The sequence below is a fragment of the Mustelus asterias genome, unplaced genomic scaffold, assembly GCF_964213995.1.
Source record: "Mustelus asterias unplaced genomic scaffold, sMusAst1.hap1.1 HAP1_SCAFFOLD_1093, whole genome shotgun sequence".
In the NCBI taxonomy this organism is placed as follows: Eukaryota; Metazoa; Chordata; class Chondrichthyes; order Carcharhiniformes; family Triakidae; genus Mustelus; species Mustelus asterias.
This window is the reverse complement of record NW_027591038.1, coordinates 47,575-66,279: the sequence shown is the minus strand read 5'-3', so window position 1 is coordinate 66,279 and position 18,705 is coordinate 47,575. Positions and strand designations below refer to the sequence as shown.

The 18,705-nt window shown below is 44.8% G+C and overlaps 2 protein-coding genes and 1 non-coding gene across 3 annotated transcripts in view; 2 read left to right on the top strand and 1 right to left on the bottom strand.

The window, feature by feature from the left end:
- LOC144487878 (uncharacterized) overlaps positions 1-18,705 on the bottom strand; it is a 91,289-nt gene that overhangs the window by 37,547 nt on the left and 35,037 nt on the right. The window contains 2 exon segments of the mRNA XM_078205925.1: positions 4,763-4,859; positions 5,112-5,194. Coding sequence (XP_078062051.1) covers positions 4,763-4,859; positions 5,112-5,194 — 180 coding nt within the window.
- LOC144487877 (uncharacterized) lies at positions 7,521-14,242 on the top strand. The gene is made up of 2 exons (XM_078205924.1): positions 7,521-7,596; positions 13,383-14,242. Exons 1-2 carry the CDS (start codon positions 7,521-7,523, stop codon positions 14,240-14,242), a joined length of 936 nt encoding a protein of 311 aa, XP_078062050.1.
- On the top strand, positions 18,020-18,092 carry trnak-cuu (transfer RNA lysine (anticodon CUU)). Its single transcript has one exon. It is a non-coding gene; the product is annotated as a tRNA-Lys (tRNA).

The window sequence follows — 18,705 nt, the reverse complement described above, 5'->3', positions numbered from 1 at the left end:
TAACTGGAGTCTGTCGTACCGGTCCCAATGATTGTGTTTTGGGTGGATCCCATGGAATCTCCACGAGAGCAGCTTTCCTGGTGAGTCAGTCTGCCTGGTTATTACCATCACTCTCTTCACTAACTCCTGCTGCTGATCTACCTTCACCTGGCAAATAGCAATTTATCCTGGACATCCAGTAACATTCCCAATCATTCAGAGTTTGGAGTGGTGAGCAGTGGTTTCCTTTCTGCTGTGGAGAAGTTGTGTTTCCTCCCCCAGAGGGGTAGGTTTTAGAACATAGAACATAGAAAGCCACAGCACAAACAGGCCCTTCGGCCCACAAGTTGCGCCGATCACATCCCCACCTCTAGGCCTATCTATAGCCCTCAATCCCATTAAATCCCATGTACTCATCCAGAAGTCTCTTAAAAGACCCCAACGAGTTTGCCTCCACCACCACCGACGTCAGCCGATTCCACTCACCCACCACCCTCTGAGTGAAAAACTTACCCCTGACATCCCCCCTGTACCTACCCCCCAGCACCTTAAACCTGTGTCCTCTCGTAGCAACCATTTCAGCCCTTGGAAATAGCCTCTGAGAGTCCACCCTATCCAGACCCCTCAACATCTTGTAAACCTCTATCAGGTCACCTCTCATCCTTCGTCTCTCCAGGGAGAAGAGACCAAGCTCCCTCAACCTATCCTCATAAGGCATGCCCCCCAATCCAGGCAACATCCTTGTAAATCTCCTCTGCACCCTTTCAATGGCTTCAACATCTTTCCTGTAATGAGGTGACCAGAACTGCGCGCAGTACTCCAAGTGGGGTCTAACCAGGGTCCTATAAAGCTGCAGCATTATCTCCCGACTCCTAAACTCAATCCCTCGATTAATGAAGGCTAGTACGCCATACGCCTTCTTGACCGCATCCTCCACCTGCGAGGCCGATTTAAGAGTCCTATGGACCCGGACCCCAAGGTCCCTCTGATCCTCTACACTGCTAAGAATGGTACCCTTCATTTTATACTGCTGCTCCATCCCATTGGATCTGCCAAAATGGATCACCACACACTTATCCGGGTTGAAGTCCATCTGCCACTTCTCCGCCCAGTCCTGCATTCTATCTATGTCTCGCTGCAACTTCTGACATCCCTCCAAACTATCCACAACACCACCTACCTTGGTGTCGTCAGCAAACTTACCAACCCATCCCTCCACTTCCTCATCCAGGTCATTTATGAAAATGACAAACAGCAAGGGTCCCAGAACAGATCCCTGGGGCACTCCACTGGTCACTGACCTCCATGCAGAGAAAGACCCCTCCACAGCCACTCTCTGCCTTCTGCAGGCAAGCCAGTTCTGGATCCACAAGGCAACAGCCCCTTGGATCCCATGCCCTCTCACTTTCTCAAGAAGTCTTGCATGGGGGACCTTATCGAACGCTTTGCTGAAGTCCATATAGACCACATCCACCGCTCTTCCTTCGTCAATGTGCTTGGTCACATTTTCAAAGAACTCAACCAGGCTCGTAAGGCACGACCTGCCCCTGACAAAGCCGTGCTGACTACTTTTGATCATACTAAACTTCTCTAGATGATCATAAATCCTGTCTCTCAGGATCCTCTCCATCAACTTACCAACCACTGAGGTTAGACTCACCGGTCGGTAATTTCCCGGGCTGTCCCTGTTCCCTTTCTTGAATATAGGGACCACATCCGCAATCCTCCAATCCTCCGGAACCTCTCCCGTCTCCATCGACGATGCAAAGATCATCGCCAAAGGGAATCTTTCCATCGACGATGCAAAGATCATCGCCAAAGGGAATTTTCTGAGGGAATTACAACCAACGTAGCTTTCAGAATATTTGGTGATTATATCGGTAACAGTTTGAAGGGCTGTGACCGCAATAACCTCAGAGTTCTGGGCTAACTGTTGCGATTGTGGTGGATATTTAGGAAGGATACTACAATTGTTGTGGAAAATCAAACACACAGCTCCACTCTGATACAAACCTTGTTCATAAAACCAACACCTGATCGCATAAACCCCAGTGCAATGTAATAGTTATTTGTCTTTAACAGGTCCATTGGACATGACCGCTTTTGCCTGACTGAGACGTAGGATTCTTTCATACTGAAACATCCCAGCCAAGTAATAATTATGAAGATTCAGGATGTGAATGCTTTTTCTTTGTAATTCCATAATTCAACCATTGGCCCTTTAGGATAATGTCACTGCAGTATTTGGGGTCTGCAGAAATATACAATTAAACTCTGCCAGGCACTTTATCTGCTTAATGGGCACTTTATATCTTCTCAATGAATTAGGCAATCAATCTTTCCACAGGGTTGATTGTGTCTGAGAACTATCCGACTGGAAAACTTTTTCCATTCAGGCCTCAGAATACTACAGCAGATATACATTGTTCTGGCAGAGAATTAATTGGATAGATCTTCCAGAGAGCCAATACAGACATAATGAGCCAAATGGTTTCTATTTGTGCTGTATCATTCTGTAAAAGAGTGAATAATCAGCATCAGGGACAGAGAGAGGAACCAGTGACTGTGCGATTGAACCCAGTAAGAAGTCTGACAACACCATGTTAAAGTCCAACAGGTTTATTTGGTAGCACAAGATTTCGGAGTGTTCCTTCTTCTTCAGGTGAGTGAAGAGTTCTGTTCACAAACAAGGCATACATCGAGACAGACTCAATTTACAAGATGATGGTTGGAATGCGAGTCTTTACAGGTAATCAAGTCTTTACAGGTATAGACAATGTGAGTGGAGAGAGGGTTAAGCACAGGTTAAAGAGATGTGTATTGTCTCCAGCCAGGACAGTTACTGAGATTTTGCAAGTCCAGGCAAGTCGTGGGGGTTACAGATAGTGTGACATGAACCCAAGATCCCGGTTTAGGCCGTCCTCGTGTGCGGAACTTGGCTATCAGTTTTTGCGCAGCAATTCTGCGTTATCGTGTATTGTGAAGGCTGCCTTGGAGAACGCTTACCCGAAGATCAGAGGCTGAGTGCCCGTGACTGCTGAAGTGTTTCCCGACAGGAAGAGAACACTCCTGCCTGGTGATTGTCGAGCGGTGTTCATTCATCCGTTGTCATAACATCTGCATTGTCTCCCCAATGTACCATGCCTCGGGACATCCTTTCCTGCAGCTTATAAGAACATAAGAACATAAGAAATAGGAGCAGGAGTAGGCATCTAGCCCCTCGAGCCTGCCCCGCCATTCAATACGATCATGGCTGATCTGAAGTGGATCAGTTCCACTTACCCGCCTGGTCCCTATAACCCCTAATTCCCTTACCGATCAGGAATCCATCTCTCCGTGATTTAAACATATTCAACGAGATAGCCTCCACCACTTCAGTGGGCAGAGAATTCCAGAGATTCACCACCTCTGAGAGAAGAAGTTCCTCCTCAACTCTGTCCTAAACTGACCCCCCTTTATTTTGAGGCTGTGCCCTCTAGTTCCAGCTTCCTTTCTAAGTGGAAAGAATCTCTCCACTTCTACCCTATCCAGCCCCTTCATTATTTTATATGCCTCTGTACGATCACCCCTCAACCTTCTAAACTCCAACGAGTACAAACCCAATCTGCTCAATCTCTCCTCATAATTTACACCCCTCAACTCCGGTATCAACCTGGTGAACCTTCTCTGCACTCCCTCCAAGGCCAATCCTTTCGCAAGTAAGGGGACCAAAATTAGGAGCAGAAGGAGGCAAGTTCAGCCCTTCGAGCCTGCTCCGCCTTTCAATCAGATCATGGCTGATCTCTCCCTGGTCTCAAATCCACTTCCCCACCTGTTCCCCATATCCATCTTTCCCTTTCTTTTTATCAGAAATATGTCTATCTTCCTCTTGAAACAATTCAATGATTCAGACACCACCTCGCTATGTGGCAGCGAGTTCCACAAATTCACCATCCTCTGAGAAGCTCCTCATCTCAGTTTTAAATCTATAGCCTCGCAACCTATACCTGTGTGACCTCTTGTTCTAGATTGTCCCATAAGAGGAAACATTTGCTCTACATTTACTTTATCAATCGCTTTTAACATTTTATGTCCTTCGATTAGATCCCGCTCATCCTTCTAAACTCCAGCGAGTATAGTCCAAACTGCTTAATCTCTCCTCATTTATCATCCCCTTCATCCCCAGAATAAATACTCAATTAACTGTTTGTCGATTCAATCAGGCTTAAGTGTTGAATGATTCTTCTGAGCTTATTCTCCCAAACAGTTCCTTTACCACAACCATTACCTCTCCCTTTGCCTTTTGTTCCAGGATGTTTTTGTCATTTATTCTCATCCGACCTCTAACCAATCCCTAACTTTCCATTTTGTTCCACCTGACCCTCCTCCATTTCTCACCAGAATCAAACCCATCACATTTCTCCCTCTCTTTAGTTCTGAGGTAGAGTTACATTGGACATGAAACGTTAACTCTGTTTCTCTCTCCACGGATGCTGCCAGACCTGCTGTGTTTTTCCAGTTCTTTCTGTATTTACTTTCGATCTACCTGTAGTGATGGGAAAAACATTATTTACCACCGAGGATAAAATAAATGTTTTTCAACAGCATTTGTGAATCCTTTCGGTGGAAATGTACTCTCTCAGGCTCAAAGAAATTTAGCCCACTGGAAGCAAAGTTGTGAGACCGGCCAGTCCAGCAGAAAGAAACCCTCCGACCCTCCCACTTCCCAAACTGTCAGAATGAACATGGTTCTGTCCTAAGTGTGATTAACAGCAGAATCCAACACCTGTAATCACTTGTGAACTCGCTGGTGTGTCCGCATGTTCGATAATTGAGTGAATCCCTTCCCACAATCAGAGCAGGTGAACGGCCTCTCCCCAGTGTGAACTCGCTGGTGTCTCCTCAGGTCAGATGAATCACTGAATCGCTTCCTGCATTGGGAGCAGATGAACGGCCTCAGCCCGGTATGAACTCGCTCGTGTTTCCTGAGGTCAGACGAATGACTGAATTGCTTCTCACATTCAGAACAGGAGAATGGCTTCTCCCCAGTGTGAACTCGTTTGTGCGTCCGCAGGATGGATGAATTACTGAATTCCTTCCCACACACAGAGCAAGTGAATGGTCGCTCCCCAGTGTGAATTCGCTGGTGTGACCGCAGGTGGGATAACTGGGTGAATCCCTTCCCACAATTAGGACAGACAAATGGTCTCTCTCCAGTGTGAATTCGCTGGTGTGTCTGTAAAATGGATGAATTACTGAATCCCTTCCCACAAACAGGGCAGGTGAACGGCCTTTCCCCTGTGTGACAACGTCGATGAATTTCCAGGTGACTCGGGCAACAAAAACATTTCCCACAATCCCCACAACACATTTCCATGGTTTCTCCATGGTGTCAATGTCCTTGTGTCTCTCCAGGTTTGACAATCAGTTGAAGCCTCGTTCACACATACAACCCGTGTGCAGTCTCTCCCTGCTGTGAATGGTGTGATGTTGCTTCAGCCAATGTAACTGATTAAAGATCCTTTCACAGTCACTGCATTGTACACTCTCACTCAGGTATCATTCTCTGTACTGTTCCAGTCACACTGATGTTAAAATCTTTCACAGCAGACAAAAAGGACAAACATTTCTCCTTTTAGATTCAAGATTGATGATATTCAGCTCCCGATGAATGGAGTGACTCTGTCAGATCCTGATGTGCTATCTGCTTTGAGAGTTCTGTCTGCGATATCTCCTCCCCTAATATATTGTAAAAGAGTTTACAAACGTTATCAGTGACAGTACAGGTTAGAAATTCAGAACAGAATTTTAATTGCGAAGGAACATTCATTCCTCTCTCATTTATCGAAGGCCGTAAATATCTGGACCACACACTCTCTATTCACATTCTGCTGTATTTAATACATACCCAATAACACTATGATGTATAATTATACAGTACTCTATTACATGATTAGAGATACATAGGGCTGTGAGGGAGTATTTTATTTCGACAGCTAGTGTTGCTGACCTGAAACTCTCTGCCTACCAGCTTGATGGAAGCAGAGAAGGTGAATAATTTCAGAATGAAATTGGGGGGGGGGGCACTTGAAGGAAATAACCTGTAGGGGGACTGGGGATGTAGAGAAGGAATGGGAGTGACTGGATTGTCCTACAGAGTGTTAGCATAGGCTCAAATTACTGAATGGACACCTTGTGTCGTAATGACGCTGACTGGAAATGCATATTGTAGCTACAGTAGGATAATACAAGATTAGAAATAATTAATGTATTTTGTTACAAATAATATATCTAATCTGTACCATATTACAAGACTAGACGTATCTCTGTCCTATCTTAATTTAAATGTCAGCCTATCCTGGAGAAACCATCTCTTTAATTGTGAACATTAGGAAAGAGACCATCCTTTTACCCAGACAAATAAATGTGTCAGACTGAGAGAGCGAAAGGATGTCAATGTCTTGAAGAGAGAGAGACCTGGGGCAACCTTTCCAGAATCTGCAGCCTCCCTGGATTCACTTCCTCTCCCTTCAGTTGCTGCAAGTCCCCAATTACCCCCAGAATGAGAAAAGAAATGGAAAGGGGGATGAAAGAAAGTGTTTCACTCACAAATGGTAGAGACAGGAGGAAGTTTCAGTCTGTTGTGCACCTCAATCTGAGTATCACAAAGCCCGATTGGCTGAAGGACCAGAGTCCTTCCGGTCTTTTCCCATTGGTCAACACCTCAGCACGAAGGTCAGAAGGCGGGCTGCCCCGCTCATGCGCAGTGTCGCCTCTCCACTGGACATGCGCAGTCCCAGGCCGGGGGGAGGGGGTGATCACCAAGAGGCTTCTCGCTCTGGCCGGAGCCGCCAGCCGGTTGCCTGGAAACCTTGGCTGGAGGAGGTGCAGGGGGAGGGGAACAATGGGTGGGGGCGGGACTTCCGTGTCCGCGCGCCCGGGCCTGCGCACTGGCACCCCATGACGTCATTGTGGAAGAGACTGATTCCTGTTGGCTGATTCAGGCAGGGCTCCATTGTGACGTCACAATGCGGAAGCTCGATTGATTCAGATTCAGACTCAAACTCCCTCCTCTGGGCAACATCTGGGAGGAAATCAATGTTTCCCCCTTTCCATTTCTTTTCTCATTCTGGGGGAAATTGGGGACTTGCAGCAACTGAAGGGAAAGAAAGTGAATCCAGGGAGGCTGCAGACTCTGGAAAGGTTGGCCCAGGTTTCTCTCTCTCTTAAAGACATTGACATCCTTTGCAATGTTCCACAGGAACTAGAATTGTCTGAGCTGAATTTCTATCTTGTTCTGACAGTGATGACTTTTGTAAATTCTTTTGACAGGATATTAGAAGGAGATGATTTGCTGATAGAAATGTCAAGATCTAACATTCACTCAATTCATGGGAGCTGAATGTCATCGGTTTGAATCTGGAAGAAGAAACGTTTATCTGCTTGAGTTGGGTGAACCATTGGTGTGAACAGAAAAGCATCGAGGCCCGTGCAACCCGAGTGACGGTGTTCCAGTGCACATATTGTGAAAACTGCAGGAGAGACAGAAAGACACTCAGATCATGGAAAAAGCATGGAAATGTGAGGACTGTGAAAAGTCATTCCGTTCCCCATCAGTGCTGGAAATTCATCGACGCAGTCACACCGGGGAGAGGCCATTCACCTGCTCCAATTGATCCACTGGAGCAAGCTGAGAGGGGTGATTGAAAAGCAGCAGTGCTGGTAAGAGATTAATTGGATTAATTGAATTGTTTATTTATTTAATTAGTCAGCTAGTGTGTGTATTTTTTTGGCCTTTACTTTAACAGCAGTTTTTCAAGTTTAAAGTGAAAACTAGAAGTGGGCAGCAAAGGAGTCTGGGAAGGGTTTTTATTTTAACTTTAAAAGTCAGTTACCTGGGAGGTTCCCCCTCATTGATCCACTGGAGCAAGCTGAGAGGGGTGATTGAAAAGCAGCAGTGCTGGTAAGAGATTAATTGGATTAATTGAATTGTTTATTTATTTAATTAGTCAGCTAGTGTGTGTATTTTTTTGGCCTTTACTTTAACAGCAGTTTTTCAAGTTTAAAGTGAAAACTAGAAGTGGACAGCAAAGGAGTCTGGGAAGGGTTTTTATTTTAACTTTAAAAGTCAGTTACCTGGGAGGTTCCCCCTCATTGATCCACTGGAGCAAGCTGAGAGGGGTGATTGAAAAGCAGCAGTGCTGGTAAGAGATTAATTGGATTAATTGAATTGTTTATTTATTTAATTAGTCAGCTAGTGTGTGTATTTTTTTGGCCTTTACTTTAACAGCAGTTTTTCAAGTTTAAAGTGAAAACTAGAAGTGGGCAGCAAAGGAGTCTGGGAAGGGTTTTTATTTTAACTTTAAAAGTCAGTTACCTGGGAGGTTCCCCCTCATTGATCCACTGGAGCAAGCTGAGAGGGGTGATTGAAAAGCAGCAGTGCTGGTAAGAGATTAATTGGATTAATTGAATTGTTTATTTATTTAATTAGTCAGCTAGTGTGTGTATTTTTTTGGCCTTTACTTTAACAGCAGTTTTTCAAGTTTAAAGTGAAAACTAGAAGTGGACAGCAAAGGAGTCTGGGAAGGGTTTTTATTTTAACTTTAAAAGTCAGTTACCTGGGAGGTTCCCCCTCATTGATCCACTGGAGCAAGCTGAGAGGGGTGATTGAAAAGCAGCAGTGCTGGTAAGAGATTAATTGGATTAATTGAATTGTTTATTTATTTAATTAGTCAGCTAGTGTGTGTATTTTTTTGGCCTTTACTTTAACAGCAGTTTTTCAAGTTTAAAGTGAAAACTAGAAGTGGGCAGCAAAGGAGTCTGGGAAGGGTTTTTATTTTAACTTTAAAAGTCAGTTACCTGGGAGGTTCCCCCTCATTGATCCACTGGAGCAAGCTGAGAGGGGTGATTGAAAAGCAGCAGTGCTGGTAAGAGATTAATTGGATTAATTGAATTGTTTATTTATTTAATTAGTCAGCTAGTGTGTGTATTTTTTTGGCCTTTACTTTAACAGCAGTTTTTCAAGTTTAAAGTGAAAACTAGAAGTGGGCAGCAAAGGAGTCTGGGAAGGGTTTTTATTTTAACTTTAAAAGTCAGTTACCTGGGAGGTTCCCCCTCATTGATCCACTGGAGCAAGCTGAGAGGGGTGATTGAAAAGCAGCAGTGCTGGTAAGAGATTAATTGGATTAATTGAATTGTTTATTTATTTAATTAGTCAGCTAGTGTGTGTATTTTTTTGGCCTTTACTTTAACAGCAGTTTTTCAAGTTTAAAGTGAAAACTAGAAGTGGGCAGCAAAGGAGTCTGGGAAGGGTTTTTATTTTAACTTTAAAAGTCAGTTACCTGGGTGGTTCCCCCTCAGTAGTAGTTTTTTTTTCTCTCGGGCCCCTAGCCCTATAAATTGGTGCAGAGGAGATACCCGATCCTCTACACTGGTAGAGGATCCCACCCTTCCATCCTCCTCTAACCTAATTATAAGTGTGGGGAAGTTTTTTGTTTTCTTTTTTTCTTGCTGGTAATGGCTTCAGGGATGGCAGTTCAGGCAGTATGCTGCATCTCCTGTGGGATGTATGTGGTGAGGAAATCCAGTAGTGTTTCAGGAGATTTTAGTTGTAAGAAGTGCATTAGATTGCAGCTTCTGGAGGAGCGTGTAAAGGAGCTGGAGGGGGAGGTAGAGGAACTCCGCATAATTCGGGAGGCGGAGGTGGAAGTTGATAGGAGTTATAGAGAAATAGTAACTCCTAGAAATGAGGCTTGGGTCAATGCCAGGAGGAGGGGTAAGAAGCAATCGGGAAGACAATCCCCTGGGGCGGTTCCCCTCCATAATAGGTTTTCGGTGCTGGAGGCTACAGTTGAGGAGGAATCAACTGAGCATAGAGAGCAGATCTCTGGGGGTGAGCCGAGTGAGAAAGCTCAGGTGGTTAGGGGCTGTAAAAGACTGGGCCTTGTGATTGGGGACTCCACAATTAAGGGGACAGATAGGAGGGTCGGAACTAAAGGTAGGGACTCAGGGTTGGTGTGTTGCCTACCAGGGGCTGGGGTCCGGGATGTGTCTGACAGGGTATTCAGGACTCTTAGGGGGGAGGGAGATAAACCACAAGTTATTGTACATGTGGGGACACACGACATAGGGAGGATAGGGGAAGGGGATATTAGGCAGGGATTTATGGAGTTGGGGTGGAAACTAAAGGCCAAGACTGACAGAGTGGTTATCTCTGGACTCTTGCCTGTACCACGGGATAGTTTAGAGAGGAATAGGGAGAGGGAAGGTTTGAATTCATGGCTGAGGGGATGGTGCAGGAGGGAGGGGTTCAGGTACTTAAGCAATTGGGGCTCGTACTGGGGAAGGTGTGACCTCTATGAGAAGGATGGTCTACACCTTAATCAGAAGGGGACCAATATCCTGGGGGGTAAATTTGCTAAGGCCATGCAGGGAGGTTTAAACTGATTCGGGGGGGGGGAGGGATCCTGAGTAGTGGGGCTGAAAGTGAGGGATGCATGGATGGGGACTGCAATGCACGGCATTGCAGAGGTGGGGTGGAGCAGGGTTTGAAATGTGTATACTTCAATGCCAGGAGTATTCGCAATAAAGTGGGTGAACTTGCAGCGTGGATCAGTACCTGGGACTTCGATGTTGTGGCTATTTCAGAGACATGGATAGAGCAGGGGCAGGAATGGATGCTGCAGGTCCCGGGGTTCAAATGTTTTAGTCGAAGTAGGGAAGGAGGTAGAAGAGGGGGAGGGGTAGCATTATTGGTCAGAGATTGTATCACAGTGTCAGAGAGGAGGTTTGATGAGGACTTATCTGTTGAGGTAGTATGGGCGGAGATTAGAAATAGGAGAGGAGAGGTCACCCTGTTGGGAGTCTTTTATAGACCTCCTAAAAGTTCTAGAGAGGTTGAGGAAAGGATTGCGGAGTCAATCCTGCTTAGGAGTGAAAGTAATAGGGCAATTGTTATGGGGGATTTTAACTTGACTAATATTGACTGGAATTGTTATAGCTCTAGCTCGTTAGAGGGGTCAGTTTTTGTTCAAAGCGTGCAGGAAGGTTTTTTGACTCAGTATGTAGACAGGCCAACTAGAGGTGAGGCTATATTGGATCTGGTGCTGGGAAATGAGCCAGACCAGGTGCTAGACTTGGAAGTTGGTGTGCATTTTGGTGATAGTGACCACAATTCGGTTACGTTCACCTTAGTGATGGAAAGGGATAGGCATGAACCTCGGGCCAGTGGTTTTAGCTGGGGGAAGGGTAATTATGAGGCTATTAGGAGAGAATTAGGAAACATAGGTTGGACTAGGAGATTACAGGGACTGGGAACGTCCGACATGTGGAGTTTTTTCAAGGAGCAGCTACTGCGAGTCTGTGATAGGTATGTCCCTGTCAGGCAAGGAGGAATTGGTAGGGCTAGGGAACCGTGGTGCACCAAAAAAGTTTCTTTGTTGGTTAAAAAGAAAAAGGAGGCTTATGTTCGGATGAGACGTGAGCACTCGGGTAGTGCACTAGAAAGCTTTAGATTGGCTAAGAGGGAGTTGAAGAGCGAGCTTAGAAGGGCTAAAAGGGGACATGAGAAGACTTTGGCGGATAGGGTTAAAGAGAATCCTAAGGCGTTCTATAGGTATGTCAAGAACAGAAGGTTGGTTAGGGCAAGTTTAGGGCCAGTTATAGATGGCAGAGGGAAGTTATGTGTGGAACCGGAGGAGATTGGTGAAGCATTGAACCAATATTTCTCTTCGGTGTTCACGCAAGGGGACATGAATATAGCTGAGGAGGACACTGGGTTGCAAGGGAGTAGAATAGACAGTATTACAGTTGATAAGGAGGATGTGCAGGATATTCTGGAGGGTCTGAAAATAGATAAATCCCCTGGTCCGGATGGGATTTATCCAAGGATTCTCTGGGAGGCAAGAGAAGTGATTGCAGAGCCTCTGGCTCTGATCTTCAGGTCGTCGTTGGCCTCTGGTATAGTACCAGAAGATTGGAGGTTAGCGAATGTTGTCCCATTGTTTAAGAAGGGGAACAGAGACTTCCCCGGGAATTATAGACCGGTGAGTCTCACTTCTGTTGTCGGCAAGATGTTGGAAAAAATTATAAGGGATAGGATTTATAGTTATTTGGAGAGTAATGAATTGATAGGTGATAGTCAGCATGGTTTTGTGGCAGGTAGGTCGTGCCTTACTAACCTTATTGAGTTTTTTGAGAAAGTGACCAAGGAGGTGGATGGGGGCAAGGCAGTGGACGTGGTATATATGGATTTTAGTAAGGCGTTTGATAAGGTTCACCATGGTAGGCTTCTGCAGAAAATGCAGATGTATGGGATTGGGGGTGATCTAGGAAATTGGATCAGGAATTGGCTAGCGGATAGGAAACAGAGGGTGGTGGTTGATAGTAAATATTCATCATGGAGTGCGGTTACAAGTGGTGTACCTCAGGGATCTGTTTTGGGGCCACTGCTGTTTGTAATATTTATTAATGATCTGGATGAGGGTATAGTTGGGTGGATTAGCAAATTTGCTGATGACACCAAAGTCGGTGGTGTGGTAGACAGTGAGGAAGGGTGTCGTAGTTTGCAGGAAGACTTAGACAGGTTGCAAAGTTGGGCCGAGAGGTGGCGGATGGAGTTTAATGCGGAGAAGTGTGAGGTAATTCACTTTGGTAGGAATAACAGATGTGTTGAGTATAGGGCTAACGGGAGGACTTTGAATAGTGTGGAGGAGCAGAGGGATCTAGGTGTATGTGTGCATAGATCCCTGAAAGTTGGGAATCAAGTAGATAAGGTTGTTAAGAAGGCATATGGTGTCTTGGCGTTTATTGGTAGGGGGATTGAATTTAGGAGTCGTAGCGTTATGTTGCAACTGTACACAACTCTGGTGCGGCCGCACTTGGAGTACTGTGTGCAGTTCTGGTCCCCACATTACAGGAAGGATGTGGAGGCTTTGGAGAGGGTGCAGAGGAGGTTTACCAGGATGTTGCCTGGTATGGAGGGGAGATCCTATGAGGAGAGGCTGAGGGATTTGGGATTGTTTTCGCTGGAAAGGCGGCGGCTAAGAGGGGATCTTATTGAAACATATAAGATGATTAGAGGTTTAGATAGGGTGGATAGTGATAGCCTTTTTCCTCTGATGGAGAAATCCAGCACGAGGGGGCATGGCTTTAAATTGAGGGGGGGTAGTTATAGAACCGATGTCAGGGGTAGGTTCTTTACCCAGAGGGTGGTGAGGGATTGGAATGCCCTGCCAGCATCAGTAGTAAATGCGCCTAGTTTGGGGGCGTTTAAGAGATCCGTAGATAGGTTCATGGACGAAAAGAAATTGGTTTAGGTTGGAGGGTCACAGTTTTTTTTTTTAACTGGTCGGTGCAACATCGTGGGCCGAAGGGCCTGTTCTGCGCTGTAATGTTCTATGTTCTATGTTCTAATTGTGGGAAAGGATTCACTCGGTTATCGATCTTGCTGACACACCAGCGAGTTCACACCGGGGAGAAGCCATTCACCTGCTCTGATTGTGGGAAGGGATTCACTCAGTCATCGCACTTGCTGATACACCAGCGAGTTCACAATGGAGAGAGGCCATTCACTTGCCCCGTGTGTGAGAAGGGATTCAGCGATTCATCCACACTGCAGACACACCAGAGAGTTCACACTGGGGAGAGGCCATTTATCTGCTCCATGTGTGGTAAAGGATTTGCTCAGTCATCCAACCTGTATTCACACCAGCGAGTTCACACCGGAGAGAGGCCATTTCCCTGCTGTGTGTGTGAGAAGGGATTCAGTAACTCCGCCAACCTGCTGAGACACCAGCAACTTCACACTGGGGAGGCTTCCTTCACCTGCTTTGAGTGTGGTAAAGGATTCAGTGATTCATCCAACCTATTTTCACACCAGCGAACTCACACTGGGGAGAGGCCATTCACCTGCTTTCTGTGTGGAAAGGGATTTAGTCAGGCATCCAGTCTGCAGACACACCAGCGAGTCCACACCGGGGAGAGGCCGTTCACCTGCTCAGTGTGTGGCAAGGGATTCAGTGATTCGTCCAACTTTATTTCACACCAGCGAGTTCACACTGGGGAGAGGCCATTTAACTGCTTTGTGTGTCAGAAGGGATTCAATCGATTATCTAACCTGCTGACGCACCAGCGACTTCACACTGGGGAGAGGCTGTTTGCCTGCAATGAATGTGGAAAAGGATTCACACGATCATCCCACCTGCTGAGACACCAGCGAATTCACAAACGATTACAAGCATTGGATTCTGCTGTTATTGCTGCTATTAATCACACCCAGAACTGAACCACGTTCATTCTGACAGTAGGTGAAGTGGGAGGGTCGGACGGTTTCTTTCTGCTGGACTGGCCGGTCTCATGACTTTGCTTCCAGTGGGCTGATGTTCTTTGAGCCTGGGAGAGCACATTTCCACTGAAATGATCCACAAAAGCTGATGAAAGATATTTATTTTATCCTGGATAGTAAATAGTGTTTTTCCTAACGCTACAGGTAGATCTAAAATAAATACATTTGTCTCTGTTCCATTGAGTCTACAGCACAGGGCCAGGCCAGTTGGCTCAATTGGTCTGTGTCAGTATTTATGCTCCACATGAGCCTCCCCCTCGTCATCTCCCCCCATCAGCATATCCTTCTATTCCTTTCTCCCTCAGGTATGTATCCAGCTTCCCCTTCAATGTATTCATGCTGTTCACCTCAACCACTCGCTGTAATAGTGAGTTCTACAGTCTCACCACTCGCTGGTAAAGAGGTTTCACATTAAATCCCTATTAGATTATTGAATCTCTGAAAATGCACACAGCATTTATAACAAAAAGGATGAATTGTCAGCGCGGATAGAGATAAATGTGTGTGTCCTGATAGACATTACAGAGACTTAGTTGAAAGGTGACCTAGGCTGGGATCTAAATATTGAAGGGTATTTGACATAATGGAATGGCAGGAAGCTAGGAAAAGGTGATAGGATCTCTCCCATTAATTAACGATGACATTAGTTCAGTACAGAGCTACCACCTTAGCCTGAAAGATCAGGATGAAGGATCGGTTTGGGTCAAGATAAGAAATGGTAAAGGTGTGAGGTCTCTTGTGGGAGTATTTAATGGGCCCCTTACCTATGTTACACTGAACTGATTTTTTAATTTTGAACATGACACTATAATAGTATATTTATTTACTAGTGTGACAAACAGGCTTACATTAACACTGCAATGAAGTTACTGTGAAAGTCCTTTAGTTGCCACAACCCAGCGCCTGTTTGGGGAGACTGAGGGAGAATTTAGCATGGCCAATGTGCCTTACCAGCACGTCCTTTGGACTATGGGAGGAAACCGGAGCACCTGGATGAAACCCACGCAGACACGGGGAGAACATGCAGACTCTGCACAGACAGTCACCCAAGCCGGGAACTGGCCATGGGTCCCTGGTGCCGTGAGGCAGCAGTGCTAACCACTGTGCCACCGTGCCGCACTAAGATACTATATTGCACTGCACATAAATAAAATAAACACCTGATCAAAAAGGACTAGGAAAAAGTATAAACTTATAAATCTCAACTCCTTTTCACAAATACAGATCAAATACTTCATCATTCCCATTTCCCAGTCACATAATTTTCTAATTATTGTGATTATTCAAATAGTATTTCTATTAAACTCATAGATAATACCATTATTTAATTCCATGACTTTATATAAACTAACATTTGAAGCTTATACATTGTTTTAAAGCTGTATTTACACATATTTTCAAATCTTCACCCAAAGCATTCCAAAGATTCATCCACAAACTGAAATATACACAGACTTCAAAGTTGTACAAACATAACATTTTTTAAACTTGTTTTTTTCTATTTAATTCATGATCATCATCCCTTAAAGTCAACAGTTTCTTTGCAAATTTTCAGGCAAAGATTCATTTTTTGCTTCATCCAAAATCATTGCAGTTTTCAGTTCAACTGACTTCCTAAACTTTAAAACCTGGACATTTTATAAACAATTTGTTGCTAAGTTCTTGAAAATTCACTTTATTACTATTCATTTGGCTTTTTTCTGTAACATGTAGATCGGATTAATAAAGTTAAAGTTTGATGTTTATTTATTAGTGTCACAAGTAGACTTACATTAACACTGAAATGAAGTTAATGAAAATCCCCCAGTCACCACACTCCGGCACCTGTTCAGCTACACTGAGGGAGAATTTAGCATGGCCAATGCACCTAACCAGCACGTCTTTCGGACAGTAGGAGGAAACCGGAGCACCCGGAGGAAATCCACGCAGGCGCAGGGAGAACGTGCTGACTCCACACAGTGACCCAAGCCAGGAATCAAACCTGGGTCCCTGGCACTGAGAGGCAGCACTGCTAACCACAGTGCCGCCATGTCGCCCAAATATTCATGCTTTATAACGTTTCCCCAAACCTCTGAAGAATCATTTCAAATGAACAATACAAAATATGCAATGACTGCAGATCCAATATGGGCGGCACGGTAGCACAGTGGTTAGCACTGCTGCTTCACAGCTCCAGGGTCCCGGGTTCGATTCCCGGCTCGGGTCACTGTCTGTGTGGAGTTTGCACATTCTCCTCGTGTCTGCGTGGGTTTCCTCCCGGTGCTCCGGTTTCCTCCCACAGTCCAAAGATGTGCGGGTTAGGTTGATTGGCCATGCTAAAAATTGCCCCGTAGGGTCCTGAGATGTGTAGGTTTGAGGGATTAGCGGGTAAATATGTAGGGATATGGGGGTAGGGTCTGGGTGGAATTGTGGTCGGTGCAGACTCGATGGGCCGAATGGCCTCCTTCTGCACTGTAGGGCTTCCATGATAAATTTAGTTTTACTCAGAATTTCAATACTCTTTGATTATTTTGTTTTGATATATTGTATATGTGGTTCCCAACAAAATATATGGTCTAGGAGAACACCCAGAACTATATTTCCATATTGGTGAGGCGATGGTGTAGTGGCAGTGTCACAGGACGAGTGGCCCAGAGACTCAGGGTAATGCTCTGGGGACCCAGGTTCGAATCCTATTGTGGCAACTGGTGAAATATAAATTAGATGAAAATCTGGGATTAAATGTCTAATGATGATTGGAAATTATTGTCGATTGTCATAAATGCCCATCTGGTTTATTGATGTCCTTTAGGGAAGCAAATCTGCCAACCTTATCTGGTCTGACCAACATGTAACTCCAGATCCACAGCAACATGGTTACCTTTAATTGCTCTCTCAGATCAAGGACAATTAGGAATGAGCAATAAATGCTGTCCCAGTGACACCCACATCCCATGAATAAATAAATGTTGACATTGTCTGTGGGGAGAGAATAGAGCCAACGTTTCGAGTCTAGATGACCCTTCATCAGAGGGGTCTGACCCCTCTTCTATTTTTGTAAATGTTGACATTGTTTATTATATTAACCAAGGGATTTACTTCACCAAATAACATAAACTTCGTTCCACTCAGAGTCGGTCACAATTCATTTTTGACAAACAATATTTTTATTTTCTCCAATTCAGCACTAACAATTTCAATAAGCTCTTGAAGATCCCACCCAGAATAAAACATATTGGCATCATCTGCAAACAAAACTAATTGTAATAACTTTGATACATTCCAAATGTCATTAATATATAAAATAAACAATTTAAGGCCCAAAACAGATCCCTGTGAGACTCCACACAGAATATTCACAAAATCTGATTCACATCATCGACTGTTACAAATTGTTGAGATTTTCCAAATAACTTCTGAGCCACTTATTCACTATTCCCCTAATCCCTTATGTTTCCAGTGTTTTAAGTAATATTCCATGGTCAATTGTATCAAAATCTGTGTAAGATCAGTAAAAACCTCTATTGGAAATTGTCTTTTTGTCCACAGCATTCGTCATTTTCTCCACAAATTCCATCAGTGATAGTGAGATAGACCGACTTGGTCTGACTATTACACAGTGAGTTACATTGAGCAATGGAATTATCAGACCATTTAGCAAATGACTTCTCTTTTCTCTGCAAAATGAGAAAAGTGAACACACTCTCCTGAAATTAGTATAATCATGTAGTATAATATGCCCGGCTAGCTCAGTCGGTAGAACGTGAGACTCTTAATCTCAGGGTCGTGGGTTCGAGCCCCACGTTGGGAGTTGTTGTTTGGGGCAGCAGGGTAGCACAGTGGTTAGCACTGCTGCTTCACAGCTCCAGGGACCTGGGTTCGATTCCCGGCTTGCGTCACTGTCTGTGTGGAGTTTGCACATTCTCCTCGTGTCTGCATGGGTTTCCTCCCACAGTCCAAAGATGTGCGGGTTAGGTTTATTGGCCATGCTAAAATTGCCCCTTAGTGTCCTGAGATGCGTAGGTTAGAGGGATTAGTGGGTAAATGTGTAGGGATATGGGGGTAGGGCCTGGGTGGGATTGTGGTCAGTGCAGACTCGATGGGCCGAATGGCCTCTTTCTGCACTGTAGGGTTTCTTCTATGTTTACCACCAGCTTTAAACCATGGAGTAACTTAGTATATTTTCATTTTACAGGGAAATAGCCCAGTTTGAAAAGACCGGTTGCAAATATGTCAATGGTTTTACTCCACAATCAATAACCTGCTTAATGATTGACATCTCAGTATTGTCTGAATTGGTAGATTTTTTATTCTTATGATATTTCACAATATCAATGACCTCCTTTCCATCAACACCTCTAAAACGTGAGATGGGATGAAGAGGTGGATCACTTTCTCTTGGAACTTTTATCATTGTCCATGAA

Coding starts and splice junctions, on each gene's coding strand:
- LOC144487877 (XM_078205924.1), top strand. CDS start 7,521: ATGGAAAAAGCATGGAAATGTGAGGACTGTGAAAAGTCATTCCGTTCC. Junction 7,597..13,382: donor GCTGGAAATTCATCGACGCA/GTCACACCGGGG, acceptor ATTGTGGGAAAG/GATTCACTCGGTTATCGATC.